The 18,347-nt window shown below is 47.0% G+C and overlaps 1 protein-coding gene and 1 long non-coding RNA gene across 2 annotated transcripts in view; one reads left to right on the forward strand and one right to left on the reverse strand.

Moving 5' to 3' along the window:
* The window catches only part of LOC135386094 (uncharacterized), a 69,154-nt gene that overhangs the window by 9,634 nt on the left and 41,173 nt on the right, over positions 1-18,347 (reverse strand). The window lies entirely within an intron of this gene.
* The window catches only part of LOC135386093 (glycerophosphocholine cholinephosphodiesterase ENPP6-like), a 48,870-nt gene continuing 32,484 nt past the window's right edge, over positions 1,962-18,347 (forward strand). Inside the window, exon 1 of the mRNA XM_064615822.1 lies at positions 1,962-2,297. Within this exon, the coding sequence (XP_064471892.1) occupies positions 2,051-2,297 (247 nt within the window). The 5' untranslated portion in view covers positions 1,962-2,050. The remainder of the gene's footprint in view (positions 2,298-18,347) is intronic.

Consider the following 18,347-nt stretch of genomic DNA (forward strand, 5'->3'; position numbering starts at 1 on the left):
AACTGACTTGGTATACGTCTTCGTGCTATCCCTTGCGCTTTCTTACACATAATGGGTACTCAAGTTTGAAACAAACTTGTTCTCTTTTGCCTATAGACAAGGTTTTGCTTCCCTCCCTGACGTGAGCTGCAAAGAAGTGTGCTTCAGAAAAAAAAAGGGAAATAAAGGACGAACGTTCATCGACATCAGACAAACTGCTGTCCCCTCGGCACGCGGAGTCGCATTTTGGCACAGAACAAAAGTCGTTTGGTTTAGTTTGAATATCAGGAGCGCCGGGCGGATATGACCTTCGCCGTCGGCTGCTTATCTGGGCCGCAAAGCGGTTGCTCTGGCTAGCAGATGAGCATCTACTCCAATCATTCCCCATCGCGCTCCTCCCTGGGCTCCTGGTGCGCGAGGTTTCGGTTTCGGCTCGTTTTCTTAACAGAATTCGGCGATAGATGTTTCAGCACACGTGCTCCGTTCAGGATTTGTAAAAGATAGAGTGGCTTTCTCCCATACTGCTCTCTCACTTTTGCGCGAAAGTCACTAACTAAAAAGTCAATGAATGAAGCTGCTTTAAAATACGGAACGAAAGCATCTTGCATAATCTATACAGGGTGTCCCAGAAACGTGTCATTGAATTATAATAAAAAAACTACGCCACCTAGAATCATGCGGTGAACGGCATTTATTCTTATTAGGTTTTTGCCACCTTGTAAAGTTAATGTCATGTATCCCAAGTTTAATTATGTAAATATTTGCGAACTCAACTCAGAAATTTGCCAAGGGAAGGTCACTTTTTTACCCCACCAATGTGAAGAGCGTGTCTAATTTACTCAAAATCATGATAATTGACAGTGATATTCACGAGCTATCCCATCTGAAAAAATAGCCGAATATCACGCTTTTCAGAGCATCGGACCATAACGCGCGATGACATTTTGAGCGCAATCGCTCGCAGACCGACGAAAGGAGGTTCCGAAGCCAGCTCACAGAGTGATAGTAGAAAAAGTAACAGTTCCTAAAGTTGGGAGAGGGAAAGCATTATCCCAGCGAAAGTCGGACGTGATAAGCCATGCCTGCGTTATCTCTTTCTGCGATGCCGGGGTGGGCTGGGTTTCCAACCTCCTTTCGTCGGACTGGCAAAGATTGCGTAGAAAAATTCATCGTGCGCTATTTTGTGCGACCTCCATAGAGCCTGATGTTCGGCTATTTTTTCCGATGGGATAGCTCTTGAATATCCCTGTCAATTATCATTAATTTGAGTAAATTAGACACGCTCTTCACATTGGTGGGGTAAAAAAGTAACTTTTACTAGGCAAATTTCCGGCTTAAGCTAGCAAAAATTTACATAATTAAACTTACGTTACATGACATTCACATGAGGAGGTGGCAAAAACCCAGTAAGAACAAATGCCATCGACCGCATGACTCTAGGTGGTGTAGTTTTTTTATTATAATTCAATGACACGTTTTCTGGGACACCCTGTAGACACATACAGACTAAGCCAAACATAATTAAAAACCTACGCCAAAAGTTGTACGTATCTTGAATACGGTGCTGGACAAAAAGGACAATCTCGGCACAGGCTGGGGAAAATAAGGAAAGGCAATTTGATGATAGACGTGTGTAAGGCACACCTCACATTCAAAATAGCACCCGGGGTGCATCATTTTCCAAGATGTAAATTCCTAACGAACGACAAACGACCCACTGTCCTTACATATACCCTCGTCCCATTAGTTTTATTATTTAACTCCTAAAACTGCGAGTACTACACAATGATCGCTCAATCTCTTTTAAGCCACAACAACCCGTCGCCTCACGTTGGCCCAGAAACCGAAAAAAAAAAAAATGGGTCCTCCCGTCACGCCGCGCGGAAAAAGTCCCGCAACACAGCCTCCCTCCATCCCTCCCTCATCCTCCCTCAATCTCTCTTCTGCAGAAGCGTCCCGCAGTGGCGCACCATCTTCCACTCCTTCCTCCCTCCCTCATTTCTTCCTCCGTTCAAGTTGTCTGAGGAGTTTTCCTCCTGGCTTGCTTTGGGACGGACGCGTGTCGTGTACCATGGCGTCCGTATTGATCGTTCTTCTCCTGCTTACCCCTTGGGTCTATGGCGACGTCCCGAATGAGGATATGCCTTCGCAGAAGCAAAAGTTGCTGGTTGTCCTCGTTCAAGGTGTACGACTCGACTACATCGACCATGATGCGCACGCTGGATTCGCCCGTCTGGCCAGACAAGGTGTGAGAGCTGAGTACGTGCTGCCCGTGTTTCCCGCTACTCCGTACCCAAACTCCTACAGCATCGCTACCGGTAAGTTTGATGGTGCGTCGTCACCGGAAAGTACATTCGACGCAGCAACAAATCGGAGACTATAGCTTTTAGGTACGCATTGTTGTCAGTGTGATGGCGGCCGGCGGCACTTGTTAAGTTTTGGATTCCCCGGTGCCCCCTGCATCCGGTGATGTGAATTAGCGCAGCGCGTGGCATGTGACATCAGCATACGTATGTAGCGCTAATAAATAACATTCAAGTTATTTTGTTGTAATGTGCCCATAACGTAGTATAATATGTGCTCCAGAATGCGAGTTATCATCCACCGGATTTCCGTCACGTACATTTTGCTTTGCACGTATCTTACTCTTTTAAAACTTTTATTGGCTACAATACGTTTACTATTCATAATTTTTTTTAGGCTTTACGGTCTTTCACTATATTCACCGATGATCGAAGGAGTGGAAAGCGGACACTGATCATTGCAGAGCAGAGACTGTCTCAACTGATCGGGTCAATATCAGTTTTACAGTTGTAATTGTGTTTTGAGCGAACCGCGGGCTGTCTCAGGATTGAAAGATGGGCCTCCGTTCTTTATAATTCGTGCGGTTACACGAACCATCCGTCACCCCCTTCCGCGGTGTTAAGTAATGAGTCAGCGGAAAACACGAAACAGAAAAAGGGCAGAAGGTGATTGAAGGTGATAGAAAGAAGCTGTTCTTACGCTGGAACACACGATCGTGCCACAATAGACCATTACAAAAGTTATGAGAAAAAAATCGTACCACCATAGAGTAGTGGTTGGCAACCAAGGACGGTTCGATTCTCACCACTCTCTACTTTTCAACGTCTGATATATTTCAATCTAAGCACCGTGATCTTAGATATTCGTCTCCGACTCAGAGTATCATAGTTTCTTCCTCGATATGTGAAACACACTTAGCTTTAGTTACTCCTTTTGTTTCAATTCCTCTTGGGACTGGTACAATGAGACCTGGAAGTGACTCGGCTTCCAACCACGGCACGGCCTGCGCTACCTGGGTGTTATCGCTGTGCTCTCCTCAGGCTCTATGAGGCATATGGTCCCTATGAAGTCTGCCCATAACGCGTGATTTTAAAAGAGTAACATGTTATCAGGCAGGCAGCTAGCTGAGCGATAAAGACGGCCCCACCATCAGTGTTTTCTTGGGTATTGAGGGCCATAGGCGTGTTGTTGGGGTCTGAGCCTGGGTTTCTTTTTGTGTTGCCGTGGGTTGAAGCAAATGTTCAACATTCACTGTCTCGAGTGTACCGATCTTGCAAGCAAAGTAACGCGTTCATTAATTTTGAGTCACTCCATGTGCAAGATGCAAAGCGTCTTGGCTTGCGTGAAACATAATGAACAACAACTTTATTTCGAGGTGGAGAGTGGGGAGGTTCATCGCCAGAGGCGATACTCTACCAAACATGAACAAACATAATGAACAATGAACATAATGCCAATGAACATAACCCCTCTCATGATGAACAAACCAAAAAGACGACTGTCTCTGTTGCGTTTCTTCGTCATGATCAGATGTCATCCTCTCTTTTCCATCATTTATCGTTGTTGTTGTTGTTCTTCGTCATGACTCCTATGACCCCAAGCAGTGACAACTTCTTAAGTTATCATTATCAAATCTACATAAAACACCCGTCGCCACACCCACGGGCATTAGTGGATGATTGTCATATTGTCGCGCAACCTCAGATATGTTGCAACAGCAACAACTTTAGTTTTAAGGTGAGGAATGGAGAGTTTCATCGCCAGGGCTGATACTCTATGCCCCATCGCTGGTGGTGATGTGGGAAATTAAATAATGAGCCCCTTCACAATAAGAATAGAAGTCCTATTGTGTCCGAAACGGTCATAAGAACTTTGAGGGCAGAGCGTTGGTAACTGCAGGCACTTTATTGTGAATCTACTGTAACGCGATATTTTGGACGTTAGCACAGCGAGGCAGCTGTGGCCGTGAGCGCTGCACAGACACGGACAGGCGGAGAAATAACACCAAGGAGGGAGTGGGATACGAGACAGTTAGCATTCGTCGGGGACAGAGCTTAGGGCAAACTCAGCTGGGCATTCGCCTTGATAGCTTAGCGGGAAAAGCCCGTGTAAAACAATGCATTCGATTATGGGATATGGCCCAGGTCCCAAGCCTTTGGTACGACCTTGAACGTACGTCAACGAGTAGCGGGTGTATCCGATCGTCCAGTGCGATCACGTTTATTCGAGTGGGACAAATCACTGGCGCGCAATAGACCTCTACCCGAGAAACGTCATCATGACGTTGGTTAGACAGACTGGGTTCCACGAATGGGCACTCGTTCGCTGCCTCGTATTGAAAGAAAAGTAGGGCCGAAGGTGGCGTCCCTTTCAGGGACCATCGTAATCCCCTCAAGACAGCGGCTTTCGGGCGCGACCTTGTTCGCCCCCCTAGCTTCGAGCGTGGTTCAACTCTACCAAATTGGTGGCGCTGTCGAACACTATGACGTCATTTGTTTACAAACAAGGAGAGGTCTGTATGCTTCTCAGGCTTATAGTTTCTCGGACACTGGGGTGCATCAGCTATAGTCATGTTCGACGTAAGAACAGCATCCCGAGTGCTAAAACAGAACGTTGTAATATATTCCTACATTTAAATATGTCATGGCACATGTAACATGTCATACATTAAATATGTTAAATGACTTTACTTTCGTCAAACGTAAGTATGAGCTGAAGAAATTAAACATACACCGTTTCAATTGCTACGTTGTCTTCTGGTAATTAAATATTAAGAGGAAAAGATGCACGTGCACTGCTGTCCTAAGGTTGAACGCGACTCATTGATGGTTTTGGATGATATATCAAGTTTACAATCAACTAAAGTGCATTTGAATGGACAACGAACAAACAAGGGCGGTGCGTCGGATCACCTCCTGGCTCAGTTGTGCCACTGACACTTTGAGTGCGACGAAGCAGCTGAGTTTAGTGGGATGTCAATTAGTCCCGGATACTTCTTACTGATGTCGCATGTCAAGTGGGACAAGCACGTTAGACAGTCGCCAACAGGTGAACGGGCTGTGGTGACTTGGAACGATCACAGATGACACTTAGGACAGCAAACTGAGTTTCTGTGTCTGTGAATTTGTATGTTGGCGTGGTATAATTGAATTGTGAATTGTATATTGGCTCATTTCTTGTGAAGCGGCTGTGAATCGCACCTATGGTGTCCGCCACCGAAGCTAATCACAATGGCAAAACATGAAATACGTCCGTACGGTCGAAACGTGCCTCCTGACTGCAGCTTTCAGGTGTATCATTGGACTGGAGTGGATACTTTAAAAATATATTGAGATTGTGGCTCTACAAGCGTGAAACCGTCTACTGCATGCAGCTCCCTTGTACCGCATGGTTAATACCACAGCCCACCAGAAGTATGATGTATTATTATTCCTCTGCGGTCATTCATCTGTTTGCCACTCTACTTTCCATACAGGGGACCTATGTTGGTACAGCTCTGGTTAAAGTTAATGATAACACTAGAAAAAATGTGGTCTCATTCCCAGGGGCGATCCCTAGAACTGTACACTCTATGAAGTAAAAAAAGAAAAGGGAGCAACGATAGAAGATGAAAGTCGGTGTTCAAAAGGGAGCAATTTTAGACTGCTAGCCTATAGACTGCTTTTGAAGCGTAGATTTAAGAAACATCTTTCCGAAACAGTACTGCTGTAGCAATACTGGTAGCAGACTAGACTAGACTAGACTAGACTTGGAGCCTAGATGCATTGTCGCAACCATTAATCCCGTTAGGGACTAAATCCAGCAGCTCTATTCGAAGAATAGGCCTGTTTGTAGTGCTGGAGTAAATGTCAGTGTAAATACCGATTCTAGGGGGGTTTGTTTCTCCTTCCTTCTTTTTCTTCGTCTTTTTTTTTTTAAGTGTAGGCTACCATACTTGACGGCGATGCAGTTTCGAAGGTCGTGCTAATGCATCTGCTGTGCGGCTAGGAAAAACATGTCCTGTAAGTAGCGCCCTCTAGTTAACAAAAAAAAAACACACTATAAACACAGCAGCTTTCCTTCTCAACTCACACAAGAGCGAAGAGAACAGGGTTCGCAAAGACGAACGACATTTACTCGTATTTCGTGCATGTCTCCTCACTGCAGTTCTTTCTTAACTGCATTTTGTTTCAGTATTAGAAGTTTTTGACGTACTCGCATATTCACGCACGCGCACAAAGGGAATAATATCATATAGAGAAGAAACAACGAGAGCACGAGTTGCCATTTCAGAAGCCATGATGTATCGCATCGGAGCTTACTGCCCCACTATCGCAGCGCCTCCGTCGAATACTAAACGGGAGTTGTTTGATTTGTTTTACTTGGGCGCCCGTACAGCACACATTTATCCAATTCCTTCAAAATCGATACACACCGCCCTCTCATAAATCAATGCAGTTTGGAAACGCTGGATACTCGCTCATATTCGCGGCCTTCCTGAAACCGGGTGAAGGTGAAGTGTGAAAAAATCTTGTGCAGGAAAACACGCGTGACGTATGTATGCGTGAATATTACGGCGAGTATTGAGCGTGCAATGGACGGTGTAGTTCAAAGGAAGGGATCTCTGAGTCGAGGAAGGAGTCATGCTGGGGAGAAAATTTAGTCCGAAATTTTACCTGAGCATGGAGATCGAACTAAGTCTATCTAAGGAGTTTTAAACAATAAGATAAGTTTATATGCTCATTGGGCTGAGAAATATTCGCGATATCATACTGATATGATGTGATGTGATGTGATGTGATATAGTGTCCACTTACTACTTCGTTTTCTCATGCTTTGCTCTCCCCATTTTTTTCTTTCTTTCAATCAATCAATCATCATCATGCTTTGCTCAGATGGGGAGCGCAATAAGGGACTCTAGACCACAGAAATATGCAAAGTGCGCTTCGTTATCGAATTTGAAATGCATAGTTCGGGTAATCTTGCAGAACTTGCACGTCGATGGCCCACTGCCGGAAAGTGTCATGCCCATCTTTAATGCCATTAGAAACATACTTCATATTCTAATTTTGTCAAACATAACGCACTCCATGTCAAATGAAGTATGCTCCGAACGTACGTAAGACAAAAGAAATCTCACTGTATTCCTGCGCCAATCCGGAGCAATACCACGCGCACAAAAACGAGAACTCCCATCCCATCTTTCCCTTCAGCGACTTCATCCACGTCCTTCCTCCATACAACAAATGCAGATGTCTCCCTTCGCAAATGCACGAATCTACTTTGAAGTCCTTTCAGGAAGCTGCCAAACCTATGTGCGCATACTGTATACTGACGCGAGCTAAGGGAATCTTACAGCTACAACTGATGCCGGCAGGGAACAGCATGAAAGGAATCCCACATAATGCAACAGAGTCATTCTTCCCGTGCAGAAAGTGCGGAGGGCTTTCCTCAGATTGCGAACGAGATCAGCATAGGAAACAATGACGTGAACCTTGTACAGACCACATCGGTTCATTCCCATTTTACGGACAAGAAGGAAACGTGTTCTATTCGTCGGTCCCTTCTTTTTCTTCCCGCAACCGATGATGACAGGGTGCAGATGTTCTTCTCTATACCCGCCGAGCATGAAGCACGCGTCTTGTGTTACTTTTCGCGAGCTTCGGGGAAATGAGTTTGCGGAGAATTATAGGACGTGTTCCTCGTAACTGTGGCAAGAGTTCTATCATACTTTATATTTATAAGTTCCAAACGTCGCCACACCAGCGCTGGACAGCTGTTTCGGCCTTGTTGGGCCATCGTCAGCAGTGCGCAGGTAGGCGACGTTTGAGCGAGTGGCGTCGGAAGGTCACGTGGAAAGTGATGTCTTCCTGTCAGGGTAAAAGGTTCACCTCTGAAAGACAGTAAAGTATTTAGGGAAGAAAAGTAGCCGAAGCTCTATGGCTGCGTGTAGAACATGTGCTTATTAGACGACGTGTAGGACTTATAAACACATGTTCTACGTACAGCCATAGAGCTCCGGCTACGTTTCTATCGTACTTTGTATAGTTTTTCGTGTAGCACGTAGCGCAGAAAGGAACTCGTCTTGACCATCTGGTTTGTTTGTGCAATTGACTGCGAGTCTTGCTGGGTGTGTCGAACGCAATTCGCGCCATAAGTTTCGAGAATTTTGTCCTTGATTACTGCACAACTTTCTATCTATTTACAGTGAACCCTCGTTAATATGACCCCCGCTAATCTGACACACGCGCTTTACGACCATACTCTTGGGGAACAATGCTGTGAACCCCCTGCAAATATCCCCCGTTAATATGACAATTCCGCATTATGACCAAAATTTTCAGGAACGACCATGGTCATAATAACGGGGGTTCACTGTAGTCCTATCTTTATTTTTTAAGGGCATTCTATCCTCCTTCCCTCCTCTACTTAGCGGCACGCTTCCAGTTTCAATCATCGGTTCACGAAGGGGGGGGGGGGAGGGGATATAGGTTTATTGCAAAGAAAAAACAAAGAAATTCACGAAGGGGAAAAAACGAGTGGCTGGGCCATAACTAGCGTATAGCCCATTTACAACATTCCGAAGCACTGTAGACTGCTATGCGTTACCAATTAATGAGTATCGCGCTTAATACACGTACATGCGGCATTCTTGGATGTAATTAGAGGAAATTGTGACGCCATCTACTATGCTGCGATCACGGAGCCCGGAGATTACCGCACATTTTATGTATTTTCCTTGTTCTTTCCTATTTCTTTTTTAATGACTCCGCTTCTCTCGCACACGATGCACTTCCCAACGACGTTACGCATCGTATCTTCCACTGTCGACTCCGCAAAAACCCGACGCAGAATTTGTTTCGCTTATCCGATACCCACGAAAGGCCATTGGTATTCTCGAGCGGCCCCTCTTTAATTGCTTCCGAAAGTCGGACGAAGAAACGGTGAACTGGCGAGAAAGCGTGGACAGGCGCGTAATAGCAATTATAGTGTGAGCGAACACCGTGAACATTTTCTGACAAGGTTTTATCCCGCAATTGGCACGTGCGTGGCAACACTGACCGGCTGCCTGCAAACGATATTCTGGACGTCTTCCGTTTTTTTTTTTTTTTTATAGCTCTTATAATAAAAGCGCTTGTCACGTAGTGATATTCGCCATGCATGGGATATTCCAAGATGCAATCGATTGTGGCAGTTATACGCATTTTACGAATTTGTTTCACGCGGTACCATGGCGTGCCAGAATAGAAAAATGAACGTTTCACGATTTCGATACATGAACACCGTCAATAATATTTACGGACTACTCGAGGAAATATGAAGTCACATAAAGAGTCTACCTTTTATTGAGATTCTGTATTCCACTTATTCCCAGAATAACTCTTCCGAAGGGAAGATAACGTATATATAGCTGCTTCCAACAGAATAGGGCAATAAAAAAAGGACTACACGCGCCTATTCATCGCGGAACATAGAACGTGGTTATGCGTCCTGTGCAGCCATATCGTTTTTCTTCGCAAAAACGCTGAATCGGTGCAGCCAGTAAAAGTAAACGATCATTCAACGGCGCAGTTTAGGAACTAACAATTAAGTGCCCCAACGAGGCCATGTGCCTCTAATGGTATACTTATACGAATGGACTCTCCTGCCATAGATTGGTCTTTTTGAATGGCTCTCGAGGGGGGGCCTGCTCTGTCTCTGACGGTTGTTAGGGACATTAATTTTCGGCTCAAAAAAAGAAAACTTCGTATTCTTCCTGCGCAAACAAAAACATTATTACTTCCCAAGATAAATTATGTGACCCGTTTTCATTATACTGAAATGGAAAAGGGGTATAGAAGTACCGACACATATTTCCGAGGCAAGCTCGTCTCAACGTCCCTGGGCGAAGTAGCCGATACTTCGCGGCATCTATTACATCACAGGAAAAATTTATTACACACATTGTGGACAGAAGTAGTTAATTACAGCAGAGTATTATGATTACGCTGCGCCACAAAATAAGACAGGAAAGCACGATGAGGTGGTCAAATGTCGTCTTTGGTGCGACGTGCTTTCACTCTGCTTTTGCGAGCAATAAGAATTGATAATTCGGGGCTTGACGTCGCGAGACAACTGCGATCATGAGGCACGTCACAGTGGTCTGGTCTGTGGATTAATTTTGCCTACCTGAGGGTTGTTTAACGTGCACCGAAATCTCGACACACTGCACCCAACATTTGACGTCCCTCGCGGGAGACGGCGTGTCTGAGCAACTTCAACAACGAGAATTGGCCGAGGCGGACCACAATTAGGGACGACACAGACAAGTAAGCCTCAAACGCCCGGATATTAATGAATTCAAACAACTCAGGGAAATTCTGAACAACTTGTAGCACTGTCCACAGACATAAGTCGTCTGCATAGACAGAACAGTTCAGCTCCGGCATAGACTTCGGTAAAGATCTGGGAAGACCAGAGAGGATCAGGTTAAAAAGAAACGGGCTGAGCGCACACCCCTGATGTACGCCAAGATCCGGGCCTCTGGGCAGGCTGAGCGTCTTTCCTATAGGCGGACCCTGAAGGTACGGTCACTGAGAAAACCGTGGATGAACGCAGCGGACTTTCCTCCGATGTTGACTGAATCGAGGGCCGCATCAATATGTTAGTTGACACTGAGTCAAAGGCACACTCTATATGTCGAAGTACACTGCTACTGTCCTCTTTTCGCACTTTGTGGCATGGTTCACCTCGGAGATGAAATCTGATAGTGTGCCAACCCCACTCAGGTGTTCTGGATCCGGTCATTTGGTCCGGAAGGATAGCTTTGGCTTCTAGGTGTCATAACAGTCCTCTGAGCACATGCGACCTGTTAGTTTGGCAAGACATGAGGTGAGGGACACGTGTCGATAGTATCCTATGTCGCTGACTGGTTCGCCGCTCTTGAGAATGGGAACTATGATGCTCGCGCGCCACTGTTCGGGGGCGTTGACCGATGACCATACCTTGTTGATGTATTCCAGAAGGACCTGGGTATCGCACATTGGAAGTTTTCGCAAAGCTTGGTAGGTAATGCTATCGGCTGCCGGAGCTGATTTTGCCTTTAGATGACTTAGTTTCTGTTGTAGCTCAATCAGAGTAAATGGAAGGTCGAGGTCCGACGGCGTACTTTGCGGCAGGAAGGTAGTTGCAGTGATGGCTCTGCCTTCACCGAACTTGTTAGCGAAATCCTCGGCGAGCTCCTCTGTCGAAATATTCTTGGCCATGGCTAATGAAGCGAAAGGATTTTCGCTTTTGGAATGGCCCATCGGTGCGTTTGCCACAGCCCACAACTTTCTGGGCAGTGTGTGTTCGTTTAGGGATGCGCGGGAAAATCGCCACTGGGCTCAGCGTAATGTATTTGCATAACGCCGCAGTACGGCTGAGGCCCGTCGATACTCTGTCGTGCTCTCTGTAGAAGGGTGGCGTCGCAGGATGCGCTGTGCTCTTTGGCTCCCCTACAACGTGGAATTCCTCTTTAGTAGTTAACCTAACTCAACCAGCGCTACTCGAACTTGGACGGTCACCAAACCTAGCAATTCGTTTTCGTGAAAAATGACGACTGAACTGGAGGCAGTGCGGTGTAGTCAGAAAATATTTCGGGAGGAGCTCTATGGGTACTTTACATCGCAGAGGAGGATTTCACGCTTTTTTCTCTCTCCCATATATCCATTACCAAAGGTACGTTCGGGGGAGGGGGTTGCAACATCCCTGGGAAATTTCTAGCATTGCCCAATACAGGTTTGCCACCAATATATATATACCCATAAGCATATACCTCCACCCTGGAAGATCTCCCCCCCATCACCAGGTCGATTTCTGGGGAAATTACGCCCCCCCCCCCAGCCATACACCACTGACAGGAACAGTTGGGCTTTGAATGAACCTCCTCTTTGCCTTTTTTTTTTTTAGGGTCGCCTCCTCTTTGCCTTTTTTTTTTTTAGGGTTGCGTTTCTACTTTAATAAACATGAGCATCAGAAATTAGCAGCCTAGTGAGTTGTGATAGGCAGTAAGATGCACGAGTTCGGTGACAGCGACTATTTCAAAGCATCAAGTACCCAAGTAGAACCTTAGGTACATGTCTGAGCACTCGTACAGTGTGTGTGCAGACTAAGTGGCATTCGCACACGTAACTCGTTGTCTACTTAACTTATAAATTTCTAATGGTACACGATCGTGCATTTATGTGAGCGAAAGCTACAAAAAAGTCGTGGAAGCCATATTCAGCGTAAAAAAAAAGTCAACAGAGCGACGAAAACATCGACTTCCGTGCATTAGAATAGGGCAACATGGCGGTCTCAGGAGAGTTGTATTCAGGTACCGCTAGGCCGGGGCACTACCGATGAGTGTTCATATGGGACATCGTTTCGGTTTCTGCACCGATAGCCCCCCCTAGTGGTACCGGAATACAACTCTCCTAAGACCGTCACTATTCTTGCTACGCTCCTGCTAACTATAGCACTGGTACCTGCTCGCATCATGTGATGGCTTGCAATGTCCCCAATGATCTCGGAGTGACAGATCAAGACATGACTCCCTCGCCGGGTGGTTCTCTTACATCACTGTAATCCTTCGAGGGCTCCGCGGATGGGGAGGTGGCGGTGAGTGACGCCGTCGTCGGCTGAGTGACGCCGTCGTGGCTGACCGCGCAGCTGTCAGAAAGCATTGACGCCAATCGTCGTCTGGTGACAGTGAAAGTGCTCAGCAAAAGGCATGCCGTTCGTGGAAGAGGGTCAGATGCCGACAACGAAGAGTTGCTACATATTTAGGGCCGTGAAAATGGTTGCTACAGTGACGTCCTGAACCCTTTTGTAGTGGCACAACTCCGTAACACAGTAGGAAGCGGCGAAACATGGTGTCCGGCGCCGCGGTGGCCATATCCTTCTTTACGCCAGCAGCAGTGACCACTGCTGGTGTCCCCCCGTGACTGCGTTATATCCCTCAGCCAATGTAGATACCATATTTCATCATCATGTACATAGCCACATATTTTGTGTAAATAGTGCTTAGGGTCTATTCGCCCTTATGTGATCAAATTGTATGTAGCGCCAAAATACCATTACGTTTAATGAATTTTTTTAAAGCAACAGATTACTGAGCTGATTAACTGCGCTCAGTAATCAGTTGGGCTGGAAGCTACAAGCTCCAGGACAAGGCACTAGGAAGAGTCTGTTGCACAACCTCTGTGAGACAGGAAGGTGTTACGTACAGGAAGAGGTGCGACGAGGAGGGGACAGATATTTGGGTTGGATTGAAAAAATATGGAGACAGTGGTCCCATAAATGTGGAGTCGGCTGCGCTAGAGCACTACAGAGTAGAGTGAAGCTACATCTACAAGGTGATTAGAACTTTGGTGGTCGGCCCTTGAACTTTCGCCGCCGCACACATCCCATAATGACCCAACCACATTCTCAAGAGCGGTTTCTTTGCCGGGCTGCGACAAGAGACGCAATTACCTCCGTTTTTGTTGAAAGCTTCTTTCGTTTCCAAGCATCCTGGCTCTCCAGCCTCTCGAAAACAAATTTTGAATGGCTCAAGACGAGGGGACTGTCCTGGCCAATTCATGGCAATTCATGAGCACTTGCGGTCACTTAGGAAACGGCTGAACGATTATTTCCCTCCCCTTCCTTCCACCACAAGCTGGATAATGAATCTGTTTCAGGAAAATCTTATGACCGATCTCCCGCCGCTCGAAGAGATTGCGCTTATTGAACTTTCCTGTCACACAGCACTGAAACTATAGTGTTCGCGCAAATTCCTCTTGCTGATTTTTGGGCGCGAGCGCGGTCAGAGTACCCTGGCTTGTCAGAGAAAGCCCTGAAGCTCTTGCTCCCTTTTGCTACAACCTCCTGTGCGAAGCTGCGTTTTTTGCTCTTGTTCACATCAAGTCAAGGTCACAATAGGAATAGAATTGCAACGCAACCGGACTTACGACTCAGTATTTCTTCAATTGAATCCGATGTTAAGACACTTGTAGCCTCCAGTATGAAGCATCATCCTTCGCAATTAACGCAATGTTGAACAGTAATTTCGTGTTAGGCTTTTCATGTGTGACACTGCAGTACTAAAGGAGGCAGAAATACAATATACCTTCTCATTTCCTGCATGACGATGTCTTGTTTGTTTGTTTGTTTGTTTTTCCTTTTCTTTCTTCACGTCCCTTATTTATGTCAACATGAAGCGTACTTAACGGGGACCTCGAATGGATTCTCAGTAATTTGACTTTTCTCAGTAATTCTCAGACACAACGAGAAGTTTGGGAAACGCTGGGCTACATCTACCCATGAAAGCACTTCTCCGGATCATACGCGCACAAACCTTGCTCTGTATTTGCTGCAGTGGCGTAGGGAGAGAGGGAGGGGTTCCCCCCCCCCCCCGCTATTGTCTTTTTGGTAGTGCATTTTGCAGAGGGAAATGAAGGTGTGATCCTCTCCCCAATGTAATATTTCCATTGAACCCCCGAAATATTTTTTCTGGTTGCATATTACGCATTTGCTTAGGACAGGATATGTATTTTACTGAACTGCAATTAGAGCCCTGCACGGGCCGACTTTTCCGGGCCCGACCCGGCCCGGGCGCATCGAAAAATGGCCCGGCCGGCCCGGGCCCGGACCTTCATATTTTTATGCGGCCCGGCCCGGCCCGGTGACCCGGCGAGTAGATCCCGGCCTAGTATTTCCAGCCGCAACGTACGCGTTTCTGGCGATTATCAAACAAATTTATAAGTAAATTTACAAGGAGAGACGACAAACATGATGGCGGTTTAAAGGTACTGTAAAGCAGTAGACAAGCATGATATGCCGGTGATGTGACTAGAGACTTTGTTGCTTCTAAATACCATATGCGGAACCATACGACCGACAACGCGCTATAAATATTTTTAATTTGCCATGAAAAATGCGGCGTAGTGGAGCGGTGCGACGCCTGGTGTCAAACAACCCCCTGTACAACGGGCAACACTGAAAATTGGTATTACACACTATTACATCGGAAATTCGTTATTTTAGTAACCATATTATTAGATTCCCTGTTTACCTATGCATTCTGAAACCCCTGTTAACAGTGTTTTTTGCGAAGTAACCCAGCGCTGGCCGCTGTTCGATGGAGGCTCTCCCTACTTCTCTGCTGCGCCTGCGCGCTCCTTCTGTTCGCGGCCTCTTTCGAACGAACAAACTCTCTCTGTGAACCTCTGTGAACAAACAAGTCCCGACGCTGTCTGGCTTCTTGAACGTCTGACACATTTTTTTCAACGGCTCGGCATTTCATTTCAGTTCGCTTATCCGTTTATCCTCAGATGTGGATCGTTGTGTGGATTGCAGGGGCGGATTTTATGGTGGATTGTGGTGGATTGTTATGTCGGACCCAGTGTTATACGCACGCAATGTGGTTGCCGCCGTATGTGGCAGGAGTACGGATTCATTTCGAATACCTAGTACAGTGTTGCCCGTAATCTTTAATTGTAATTTTCTAATTAATTGCACCGTCGATTGGAATGAAACTTGTGCAGTTTTTGTCCTGGTGGCTTGGACTATCGAATAGCCACACTAAATGACACTTGATCGGTGCCGCTTTACAGTACCTTTAACACCGTAACCGCACGAGACCAAATTAAATCCAGAACGCACGCGGGCATGGGCGTTATCGTTACACTGTCAAGATTTTGCGGAGGTAGAGCATGCTATCGACAAACTGCTTCTCCCAGTCCCTACCCCTCTCACCAAGCTTTGCCAAAGTGATTGTGAAATACGTGAGAAGTGAGGAGCAATGTAAAGTGGCTTTGAGAATGTTCTAGAGGGTCGAGTCGTATGCATAATGCAGTATCCTTTGCTTGTCTTTGCAAAATATGCACAGGAATGACGCAAGCGCATGATGATATGAAGTAATGCATCTCCATTGTGTGGAATTAACTGCGTGGCCCGGCCGGGCCTGACTCTCGGGTACATATTTGTCGGCCCGGGCCCGGCCCGGCCCGCGGTGCTGGCGTATTTTGTCGGCCCGGGCCCGGTCGGGGGTCCCGGGCCCGTGCGGGGCTCTAACTGCAATTATTCAAAACTGACTCGAACTGACTGAAAACACGTCCTAAGAGATTGTCGTGCGTACAATAAGGTGCGGGAGAAATCATGTGGACGCTGCTTGCGGAAATGGTACACTGGATAATGTTGACCATATATACATCCCAGAGGCTCTTTCGCGAAAGATACTGGAAAACTCGCAACCTAATCGGCTTTCTTCCGGAAACGGGCCTTGTGCAAAACTCCGTCTGACACTGCGTTCAAATTTACTAACTCCTACTCAATGTCCACATGATTTCCGTCTAATCCTTACGTCGACCCATCAATGTTCAGCTTCCACCTTTTCAATAATAATTCGGGGCTTTACGTCGCAAACAACTGTGATCATGAGCGACGCCACAGTGGTCGGGTCTGTGGATGAATTCTGCCCTCCTGAGGGTTCTTTAAAGTGCGCCGAAATCTCGACACACGGCACACCAGATTTAACGTCCCTCGCGGAAGACGGCGTGCCTGGGCAACTCGTACCCCTCCGCCAAATTGCCACCGTCCTCGGCCGGGTTTGAGCCCCCTACCTTGGGATCAGCAGGCGGACACGCTACCGACTAAGCCACCGTTTTTCTCTATTCTCATCACACTTCAATTATAGTCATAGCGCTGCCCATGTAAGCGTGGCGAGCAATGAGAAGCCGCAATCATACCACCATCACCACCACCACCATCGCCATCGCCATCCCCGCCGCCGCCATGGAGCGAATTTTTTGCAACGAAGTTCGCGCGGCAGACTGCCACGAGCGTTCCGCCGCCAGTTGTTCGCCGGCACTAGCTCCATGGGCTCCATGGGGCGAAAAACCAGCGGACGGCGTCGGGAAGTCATGCTGTGATGTCACTGTTGCCAGGGTATCAGGTGAAAGCTTAGTGAAATCAGTTGCTCGAAAAAGTGCATTTAATGTCACAAGTTTTGCAACTAAATCCAACAACTGTCTGAAAAGATGCGCCCAGTAACGTACCGAAAGGCATATTCACTACTGCGAAAGGAAAACATGTTTCTTGGCAGAGAACGCCTCACGTTCTAGCGATGCAGTTGGCGAAATAGCGAGCAGACGACAGCATCCAGTTGCAAGAAGAGGACGATGACGATGATTCACGAGAGCAGACGACCACGTGCAGGCGATCTGGCGTAGATTCGTAGCGGAAGAGCACTTTGATTGGTTCATCTGCAGTTGACGCTTCCGGAATCGCGGACGCTGGGCGAAAATATCTGGCATTATGGCGGACTGAGCAGATCGGCGGTGGACGCTCACATTTTTGACGCCTCAAGGGCAACCTCCATGGAGCGAATGTACAGCGAAAAAGCTGCGAACTTCGCTCAGCGTCGGACGCCCTGCGCGAGGCGTCAAAAATGTGAGCGTCCGCCGCCGATCTGCCCATGCCAGATATTTTCGCCCAGCGTCCGCGATTCCGGAAGCGTCAACTGCAGATGAACCAATCAAAGTGCTCTTCCGCTACGAATCTACGCCAGATCGCCTGCACGCAACTGGATGCTGTCGTCTGCTCGCTGTTTCGCCAACTGCATCATTAGAACGTGAGGCATTCTCTGCCAAGAAACATGTTTTCTTTTCACAGTAGTGAATATGCTTTTCTGTACGTTACTGGGCGCATCTTTTCAGACAGATGTTAGATTTAGTTGCAAAATTTGTGACATTAAATGCACTTTTTCGAGCAATTGATTTCACTAAGCTTTCACCTTATACCCTGGCAACAGTGACATCACAGCATGACTTCCCGACGCCGTCCGCTGGTTTTTCGCTCCATGGAGCTGGTGCCGGCGAACAACTGGCGTCGGAACGCGCGTGGCAGTCTGCCGCGCGAACTTCGTTGCAAAAATTCGCTCCATGGAGGTTGCCCTTCACGCAGAGCGTCCGCCGCTGAGCGAAGTTCGCAGCTTTTTCGCTGTACATTCGCTCCATGGAGGTTGCCCTTTACGCGAAAAGTGACCGCAACTGGGTTTACTTTGAGTTTTGCCGGCCTCGGTTGATCAGTCGGTACCGTGCTGG

The sequence above is a fragment of the Ornithodoros turicata genome, chromosome 2 (assembly GCF_037126465.1).
Source record: "Ornithodoros turicata isolate Travis chromosome 2, ASM3712646v1, whole genome shotgun sequence".
Lineage (NCBI taxonomy): Eukaryota > Metazoa > Arthropoda > Arachnida > Ixodida > Argasidae > Ornithodoros > Ornithodoros turicata.